Source organism: Gavialis gangeticus, unplaced genomic scaffold (genome assembly GCF_001723915.1).
Source record: "Gavialis gangeticus isolate Ggan-Ray unplaced genomic scaffold, GavGan_comp1, whole genome shotgun sequence".
NCBI classification, from domain to species: domain Eukaryota; kingdom Metazoa; phylum Chordata; order Crocodylia; family Gavialidae; genus Gavialis; species Gavialis gangeticus.
In genome coordinates, this window is record NW_017728993.1 from 66,424,117 (window position 1) to 66,434,277 (window position 10,161).

At 45.8% G+C, this 10,161-nt stretch overlaps 1 protein-coding gene across 1 annotated transcript; it reads left to right on the forward strand.

Moving 5' to 3' along the window:
- Positions 1 to 6,014: 6,014 nt before the first annotated feature.
- On the forward strand, positions 6,015 to 9,168 carry LOC109287010 (14 kDa phosphohistidine phosphatase-like). The gene is made up of 3 exons (XM_019501897.1): positions 6,015 to 6,251; positions 8,171 to 8,295; positions 8,989 to 9,168. Exons 1-3 carry the CDS (start codon positions 6,110 to 6,112, stop codon positions 9,079 to 9,081), a joined length of 360 nt encoding a protein of 119 aa, XP_019357442.1. The 5' UTR covers positions 6,015 to 6,109; the 3' UTR covers positions 9,082 to 9,168.
- Positions 9,169 to 10,161: the final 993 nt, after the last annotated feature.

Genomic DNA, 10,161 nt, shown 5'->3' on the forward strand with positions numbered 1-10,161 from the left:
CAAGCATTTGCGCTGTGCTAGTTACCCTCCCCACCTTTCTCTGAATAGCAAACTGGATCATTTCATGATCGCTGTCCCCTAGCCTCCCTTGTACTAGCACCTCCCCCACCAGGTCATCCCCAGAGGCTAACACCAGATCCAATATGGCGTTTCCCTTAGTAGGGACGACTACCTCCTGTACGAGGTGTAGGTCCTGTACGCACGTCAGGAACCTTTGTGAGTGGCTAGACCTGGCCGACTGCTCCTCCCAGTTGATGTCAGGGTAATTCATATCACCCATGACCACAACATCCTTTGCACGCATGGCAAAGTTAACATATAAAGAAGAAAAAAAATTGGCTGTGTCTGCTCCTTCTTATGATGTATAAATATCAGTTTACAAGTCTCTCTCATTATGTTTTCTACCCGTATGAAAAAGTCAAGGTTTATTTCAGATGGAAAGAAGAATCTCAGAGTTAGCCAACTAGTGAAAGGATGATATCACAAAAGCTGAACAAGTGAGAGCTGAGCAACTGAAAGGGAGTGGGATTTTCAGTCAGATTGTTTAAAACTCCTTGTTCTCTGTTTGCTTTTGATGTAAACACAACAGAATGATTTTATCATAATTTAATCTAAAGTCTCATGATAGCAGGTGTTCCTTTTCTATCCTCAGCACTGGGAGTCAACTGATTACATGAAATTCTTAGCTTACATTAAATCAGAGGAAATGTCTAGTCCTCATGGTTGTAGAGAAAACTTGAAAATATGATACCAATATGACCTAGTCTCAAGAACCAGAAAGCAAGGAAAAAGAAAGCAAAATATATTATTTGTAAGCCAATATTATTATTTTTTTAGGCTGCACACAAAATAATTGAAAATGGATGGCTGGTTTACCCCAAGAGCTAACAAATCATGAGTTGAACCCCCAAAAGATTGGTACCCAAATCATGGCTGTTAAAAAAGAAACCACCTATTTCTAACAAAAGCCCCTAACTCCTACTACTCTACTGTGAGTGGGGCCAGGCAGCATTATAAAGCTGCAACCTGGTGCAGGTGCTTTGATCAGGGCCAGCTGCGGGGGAGTAAGCTGCCTGGAAAAAGATGGGTGTTACAGAGGTGCTAATAACTACTGGGAGTGAGCTGTATGGCAACAGGCAGTCAAGAAAAGAAGTCCAGTAAGGTAGTAAGGCAGACTATGGGCCTTCAAGAAAGGAGCAGGAAAGTAAGCCTTCTGATTAGCAAAAGAGAAATCCCCGCACCCTGTTAAGTAGGAGGTGGCCTGATGGTCATAAGGGATGGAAGCAGGGATTTAAACAGGGCTCCTGGGCTTTAAAAAAAGGGTTCTAGTTTAGACTGCAAGAGTGGAAAGAGCTTAGGAGAAACTCAACATAACAGCAAGTCTCCAGTAGAGAGAGATTTTCATATTTGCTTGCAACTGAGCTGTGAGGCATAGCAGTATCTGAAGGGGCAGAAAGCAGTTTACTGAGAGTACTGGGTAAAGGCACTACAGATAAACTGTGTGTGGGCTGTTGCAAGGCCCTGAAAGCTGCTTGGGGGCTGCTACAGGGCCTAGAGAGACTGTGAAGAGAGCTATGCCCTCTTTACAATAGAGTAATAGAGATCTCCCCATCTGGAAAACAGGTTTCTAGATTGGCAGCCTGGTTGTTTAAAGGCAGTCCTCCAAATGTATCACTGGTAACATTAAGGCACAGGGTAAGTGAGGTAGGAGAGCATGTTATGTGCCAGATAGAGGGTTAGTATTTCCAACTCATGACTTCTGGCATTTTTCTTAAAGTGTATACTTTGGGAATGTGAAAAACTTCTCTTTCTTCTGTAAAGGTGCTGAAGGGTTTCCCCTGAGCTTGCAAGTTCAATCAGGGTGTTTGCGCTCTTGGGACAAAGCTCTGCAGCAGGCTGTGCACAAAGGATGCACAGCTGTAACTCCAAGGTGGGAAGCCAGGGGAAACTAGCTGGGGAGAGGAAAGCTAAAACTGTGCTGAGAAGGGCTGTAACCAGGACAATTGCTTCTGAGAGGATGACTGGCAGAAGAATTGTTGCTGAGTGAGCTGCTACTGAGGGGTAGAGGAGCCACCAGTTCCTGAGTATCCAGGATTGTCTGGTAGCCTTTACTAAAGGAGCAGGGGTTGTGCAAACAGGTTCCTCTCCCCACTGTTAAGATCCCTGGGTGCAGGGAGTCACTGGGAGGGAACTGGGGACAGCAGTTGCTAGAGGAGGCTCTCTGGGAGAGCTAGAGAAAACAGCAGGGAATCGGGGCTGTGTGGGAGCTCCAGCAGAGAGCTCAATAAAGTACAGCTGAGAAGGGGCACTCCAGGTGCCAACCACAAGGGAGCTGCCTTGGGAAGTGTCTTGGGAATGGTGTAACTGGTTGCAGGTGCCCAGGAAAGACTGGAAAAGGGAAGAAACCCTGGTCTCCAGAGCAGCCACAGCCAAAATCCTGACAGGCACCCCCATCTTCTGTCCAGATGAAGGCATTGCCACCTCTCTTCTGAGGCAGAGCAAGCACTGGTCCCTGGGGCTCCACTGCAGCCTCTCCACAGTGGGCTACTTTGCTACAGACAGTTCTTTGTGGAGACCTGGCTGGTTTAAGTGTATATACCTGTTAGAAGTTGCCTGAGTGTTAAAGTTGATAACATAATTGCTTTACTTATCCACTGGTATAGATTATTATCAAGCTTATTGAAAATATTTTGTTTTACAAATTTGACATCCCATAAATAACAATCTCTTGGTTATTATTGTAAATAGTTATTTAGTGTGTGGTCTAGTGCAGGATGGACCATGGGAGAGCACTCCAATGAGTGGTGCTTCCAGCCTGTAGATGGAGTAGGAGTAGACCGAGACCTATTGGCACCCTAGGATCCCAAAAAATTTTGATGTGGCTGTGGGTAGCACTGCTGCTAGGGTTACACTTCTATATATAGGAAAAAGAGCTAAGTTTTTGTTTGTTTGTTTGTTGTTTTTCACATTCTGAAAGCATAGGCTTTAAGAACAGCACTAAAAATCATGAGAGTTGGCAACACTGGAGGGAGACAGGCCAGGGCAGGATGCCAAGGGACTACAGACTGCCCAAGACTCCTTGGTCCTTACTACACTACTACCTGTTGTTGTTTGGTCTCTCTTCTGATCTTATTTAACTGCTACATGTTTATCCCTGTTATATGTTTATGACGGGTGGTATTGCCCAGGCTCCCAAACTTATTGATATAGCCCCTTGCTACAGGAGCTTTTACTCCCACGTATACCAGGAACCAATTCTGTCCACACATTTGTCCAGCTCTCTTCCAGCCTCACCTCTGCTGTACTCAGAGCTTTTGGGGTTCTCCAACCGCCATCACTGAAGGGTTTGGAGGCAGGGGTTGCAGCAGGGTCCTCTTCTCGCATCCAGAGAGGGAACGGTTCCAAATAGTCATTGTCTTCCCATATGCCTTCTCATACTGGTGGGAAGAACAGAGGAGCCATCCTCAATGGTGTTGGGGGGAAGCAGAACTGCTCTAAGCTGCTGGGGTGGGTTGTTTTTTTTTTGTTTGGTTGGTGGTTCTCTGCTCCTTTCCCACTCTCCTCCTCTGAGGATAGTGTTATCTCTTGGGCAGAGAGAAAGCTCTACCTGACTCCCACAGCAGTCCTTCCAGGGAAGAGCAAGCAACCAGAGGCAGTGGGGAAAGCATCCAACTGAAAAGGGCTAGGCCCTGGGGAAGTAGAAGAAATGTACAAAAGAGCTTGAACTTAAGCTTCAGGATTTAGCTAAACTGGGGGAAAACTCTTTTTAATTCTGAAATACAAGCATCCACACAGGGAGTTAATCAGGAAGTATCAATCTCTCTCCCTTTTTTTTTTTTCTTTAAACACAAATTAATATTTTTTTTTTCTTATGCAAGCCATTCAAGTTCTTAATAGACATCCCTGAAACTTCCCCAGTGCCCCTAACTGCCAAACTAGGGAAGGCAAGAATTGACGTTTCTTAATTTTTCCTAAAGTAAAAATGGAAAAAAAGGGAAAAATTACAAAGCCAAACCCTATCGTAAGTAGGGTTGTCAACTGTTTGAATCTATTCTGGGAGGTTTCTGGAACTTCAGTGTGCCTGCGTGCTCGCATATATCAGTTACAGATTATGCTGCATAGGTTTTACATCAGGAAGGAAAATGCATATTACTATTACATTTTAAACCCACTGGACTACTGTATAAATTGGATTCAACATTTAATATTTATTTTTATGAATGCCCTATCATTTATCTCTTGGGTAACCCTCAGCAGTCCCCTGGAGATTTATATCTAATTCCTGGAGACTCCAGAGCAATCCTGGAGGGTTGGCAACCTTAAGTAAGAGGGTGCACAAACTCACCCTTCTTTCTTTACAGGTCACCTCTTAGTCTATTAATTTGAGCTTAACTTTCTGAACAACAACAAAAAAATCCTAGATGAAAAATAACTAAAATGAAATATTGCTAAAAAAATTACCATGTGAATTTTCAAAAATATTTTCTCTGGTGGTATAATTCTTTCATAATTTTTCTGCCTCTCTCACCTTGTTGTTTGAATAGAAAATCCTTTAAAAACAAAACAGAAAAAAAATGTCCATTTCATACCCTGTGAAACAGAAGCAAATGTAAAAATTTCAGAATGTCTGCTCCAAAGTAGGTACTGCAAGTTCTCAGTTTTATCAGAACTGGGGTATTTCTTTTCTGCCCCCATAAAGATTCAAGTGTAGTCAAGTCATTAGTAGAGAATCTTAGCTTTATTTTTACTTAGTTTCTAGCTCTTGTGGTTACAGAGAGGAAGTTGGAAAAATTACTCTGACAGTCCCAGCAACCAAAGGCAAATAAATACAGTGTAATCTATTTAGATGTATAATTTGCTTAACTCAATCCCAGTCCACATCTGATGCCTATTGTTTACACAGTAACAAACACTGGTTTTCTGTACATGGCAGTGGTTCCCCAAGGTCGTGCCACAGCACAGTGGTGTGCCAGGACCACAAGAGAAGCGTGCCACAAAAAATGGACTGGATTGGGCCCCAGCTGCACAAGCCCTGTGGCTGGATCAGGCCCACAGACTGGTGGGTGAAGCGTGCCACCAATTTTAATCCAGAAAAAGAGTGTGCTTCAAGGTTTGCCAACTCTGACCGAAGCTATTGCAGGAGGTTCTGCCCCGCACCCACCCCCCATGTAAGTAATGTTATGAATCGTTTTTTTTGTTTGTTTTTTAATCGTACTGTTCAACCAGTTCACAGTATCAGCTTCCTGGATTGCTTTCAGTAGTCAGCGGGAGATGGAGCCAGGGGACTCCAGGCCCACCTGGGAGAGTGGGCAACTATGTGCTTCGGGTATCAAAAGTCTGGGAAGGGCTGGTACGTGGGCTGCTTGGCGTTTCTGCTGCTTCCCTGTGTGGCGTTTTCCAGCCGGTCTGCTCTGTAACTGAACTGTACTCCAGTGAAGTGCCTGTTAGTTCCAGTGCGAACTTTTGCAACGGGCTGTTTAACACAATCTGCGAAGGGTTGTCAAAAAGGCAGCTTGCTGTTCAGGAGCCCTGAGAATGAGGGCAGTTTATACCACACCTGGTTGGCAAGGCCCCCCAAATGCCCAGCGCGGTCCGGGCCCCCAGCAGTCCCCGAACGGGCCGGCTCTGGGCGTGTTCGCGGCCTGAGCGTGAGGGGAGCGGCCCGCGCGGGGAGGATACCACAGCACTGCCAGAGCAAGTGACGTCCAGTGCCCGACCTCAGGCAGGGCTCGGCTGACCCCCACCAGCATCCCGGTGCCCCCGCAGGCAACTGGGCAGAGGCACCCTCGCTCTAACGCGAGGGACACAAGTGACAGGGGCCCCGCCCAATCAAACCGCGGACTGAAACTGTAGCCCCGCCCCCAAGCAGCTCCAGCCAGTAACGACCACCCCGGCCCCGCTCCCTACTGGCTGCTGCCAATCAGCAACGCCGGGCCTCCTGACGAGCGCGTCACAACGGCTGCGACAAGCCCACTCCTGATTGGCGTTCGACTGCCGCCACCGCCCGGAGCATGTCAGTCACGAAAGACGCAGCCCCGCCCCCCCCGAAGCTACTCCAGAGCTATCAGGCCCCCCACCCACACTCCGGTGCCTGCGCAGTGGCGCCGCCATGGCGGGGCAGCTGGAGGCAGTGCGCGAGGTGGAGATCGACGCGGACGGCACGTTCAAGTACATCCTGGTGCGGGTGCAGCGCGCTGGGGGCGCCGAGCACCGAGACGTCGTCAGGGGCAACAAAGCGGCCGAGTTCCACAGTAAGTCCTCCACGGGAGAGGGCGGGGCTCGGCACAAGAGCCCACGCCCCCAGGGGCGGGGCCAAGCCGGCCCTTGCAGTAGCCCTGACTGCAGCCTCCAGCCACGCTTAGCTGGAGCCCTTGGGACTGACCCTGGGCAGGTGGATGCCCGCCTTGCTGTGGCAGGGCAGGCTCCCCACAGGGGCCCTGTGCCTGGGGGTGTCAAGATTTTGTAACAAAAAGGTGTTGCTGCGATGGGCTTTACCTTGGCTGTTGCCCCCCAGGAAAGATTTGTGAACGTGAAAGAAAACGGGTCTGTGTTCAGCAGCCCTCACAAAGGCAAACAAAATGCCAGGGATTAGGAAGAAGGGAATGGTAAAACTAAACGTCTCATAGTGCCCCTTTACAAGTCCATGGAGTGGCCATGCCTCCAATCTCGTGCCCAGTTCTGGTCCCTGCACCTCAAAAAAGGAGAGGGGAGATCTAGAGACCATCCAGAGAAAGGCAGCAGGGGTGATGAGCAGTGTGGATGGGCTTTTGCATGAGGAGAGGTTCAAGGGGCTGGGCCCATTCAGCTTAGAAAAGAGATGCTTGAGGGGGGATGTGATGAGGGTTTATATAATACTAATTGGTGAAGAGAAAGTAAATGGGGCTTTCTTATTCACTCTCTCTTTCTCAATACAAGTACTTGGGGTCACAAAATGAAACTAGGAGGTAATGAGTTTAAAACTAACAAAACAAATTTCTTTGTCACCCAGTGTGTAATGAAAGTGTTGTGGACCTCTTTGTTGGCAGATGCTGTGGAAGTCGACAGTTTAGCCAGATACAAAAAGGGATTGGACAAATGGGCATCATTGAGCATGGGAGTGAGGGCTCTGGCCTCTGAATTGGAGTGTCTTAGACCATAAATGCTGGAGGCTGCAAGGAAGAGAAGAACAGCAGGGGGGATAAAACCCTGGTTATACCCACTTCACTCTCCTTTGCAGCATCCATTCTGTGCCCCTATGTGACACAGGAGATGGGGCAAGAGGGACCAATGGTCTGACTCAGTAAATGGCAGTTCTTACTTTTTAATTCTTATGCCAACAGCCCTGTGGAGTTTGGGACCCATGAGAGCTGAATTAGGGGTAAGACCCAAGCTGGTTTTCAGTTTGTCAGGATAAGCGCACACTCAGATACTGTAAAGATATGCTAATACATGCACTGCTTCAACAGGAACTAAGAACGTTCAGTTTAAAAGGTTCTTTGATCTTTCTTTTAGAAGCCTGGTTGCTATGAAGATAATTTAAATTAAGACTGTCTTTAGGATACTCTGTTAGGGCATTTTTACGTATGCTCCAGGAGGCATTGGGAGCCACGCTAAATAAAAGCTCCCAATCGTCATGTCTATCAGTATCCCCACACTGAAAAAGGTGGCGGGGTGATTTGAAATAAAGCTCATTTGACAAGCTTAAGTTCAAAGTGCCTTGCTGCCATTTTGCTGTGCAGGGATGCTGATTCACATAACACTGCAGTCTTCTGAATCATGTTAATTTTTGTGCTCTGGCAGACTCAGCTCTGATGCACTGGAAATCCAGTGCATCAGAGCCAGCTCCCTGCATGTGTATAGGAGCCTTTAGACCTTGTCCGTCCTGGATTTTGTGCTAGGCTTTGCTTGGAGTTGCACTGTGCCCACATAAAAAGCGACTCTTACTAGTATTGCTCAACATAGCTTCCAGACCCCTTAGACTTCAGCTTTGACCAGCCTCTGATTTAATGAAACCAGCAAGCTTAAGTATAACCATTCTGGTGCCCCCAGATCTATCGATAACAAAATCTTTTTCTTACAAGCCTTAGATAGGAAATTAGAAAGAATGAGTAACTTAGAAAAAAAGGACCTCTAAATCTTTTTGATATTGAAATGCAAGTTCTGGCTAATGGCTTTCAATATCTTTTTCCAGATCACATATTTGAAAAATTAAATCCTGAAATGGAAAAATTGGGCTTTGAATGCAAGTGCCTGGGAGGAGGAAAAATTGACCATAATAGCAAAGATAAGAAACTGCGGGTGTTTGGTCTCTCTACAGTAAGTCCTGAGTTTGTTTCTTTGAACAAGTTATAGTTTGTTTTTATGTAAAATAATCTGTAGTAGTAAACTATCACAGTCCTAATTATTACAACTAGAATTTTTTGTTGTTTAAAAAGTTAGACTGAAATTAATATCATGCTTTTATTTTTTTTCTATCGGTTGTGTTTTTGTGTTAACGTACAGTTCAGGTTTCAGTTAACCGTGCTGTTTTGAGTTCACTGGAGTTAATGCTTCTGTTGTTATCTGAGAGTCGGTTATGTTTCATTTAAATCCTAACTCTGATTTTCTTTTTTCCTGCCCTCTACCTTTCAGAAATGTTAGTGACCTATTTATAAGTTACTGATACCTGCCTTCAACCTTAACTCTAGTTAATAAGATTTATCTTCATTAAAGAATCCTGGCTATGTTCTAAGTCTGCAAAAACTGAGAAAAAGGTTGATTTCTTTTAAATAAGATAGTTTATAGAAAATGGCTTTATTCTTTTATGGCATGTGAGTCTAAAGATTCTGTGTAATCCTGTTCTTTCTAAAAGACAGACTAAAGACTGACTACAGAACTTTCATTTACTTCAGTGCTAGTAGAATACATTTAGCTTTGAGGCCACAAAACTGGATATTTAGAATGATAACTCGATGACTTGGCATCTCATACATTTGCACCCTTTTAAACTTTTTCCCCTCTTTCCTGCAGGGATATGGTAAAGCAGATCATTCAGTGACTGTAGAAATACTGAAAAGGGTATACAAAGACTACGAAATCACTTGGTCAGATGACAAGAAATGAATCCAACTACTATGTAATATAGCATCTTAAATTGTGTTCAAATAAATCAGTGTGACTTGTAGTTGAATAAAAAGATCAATAGTGATGTTTTGTTTCCCTGTGTGTGCTCTCCATACGTGTTGAATAGCTTGACCCTGCTTCAGTGTAAGACTGTCCAGACTAAACAGGTACTGTATTCACTTGAATCTAAGACCCTGAATTTGAGATGAATGCCTAATAATTAGATTCTATACATGGAAAATATGTTATAATGCAGGGGGGCAGGCAGTGTGTGTGGCGGGAAGCAGCTGGTATTGGGAGGTCAAGCAGTTTGTCCCGTTTCCCCCCAACTCTGCAGGTTTGGACTCTCCCTTCCTCTTCTGCCTCTCTTCCCCATCTCCTCCCTCCCCATAAGTCTCTACATTCCTCTTGTCCCTGACTCTTGCTGGAAGGCATCAACACTGTTCTAGCGTGAGGCACCAGCCTAGCCCCTGTAGCAGCTATGTGGACTGTGCACCACTGCTACAAGGCTACTCAGTGCTTCAGGCTGCAGCCTGGATGGAGCCCGCTGATGCATAGAAGGGTAAGGGAGGCAGGAAGGGGGAAATAGGAATAGGTAGAGGAGCAGAGACTGCATGGGGTGGAGATGGGAAGAAGAGACTGGAGGGCAGAGATGGGGTTGGGGGCAGGGGGCAGGCAGCAGCTGTGGCTATGGTTCAGACCCTGGGTATGGGTTGGAGCCCGAGTCATGGCAGCTGCTGCACCTCCCCACTCTCATACTTGATTCTAAGATGAAGGGCCCTTTCTCTCATGTTAAAATCATGTAAATATGGTATTATCAAATGAGCATACGTATCTGTGCGAGGCTTTGGAGAGCGCTTCAGATCTGGAGAAGCTTTGGATGCTTCGGGGTCTGAAGCAGCACATCCAGGTTGAAGTGCTGCCTTGTTCGGCTTCCCGAAGCAGTTCAGAGCTGCCTTGGAGATCCAGCCATAGGGTATAATGGGGAAAGAATAAAATATCTATAATTGTGCTGTTTTTTATCTGATTTGGATGAAATTTTCAGGAGTGGTAGACTCTGTAGAGAGGATGAAGCCTGCC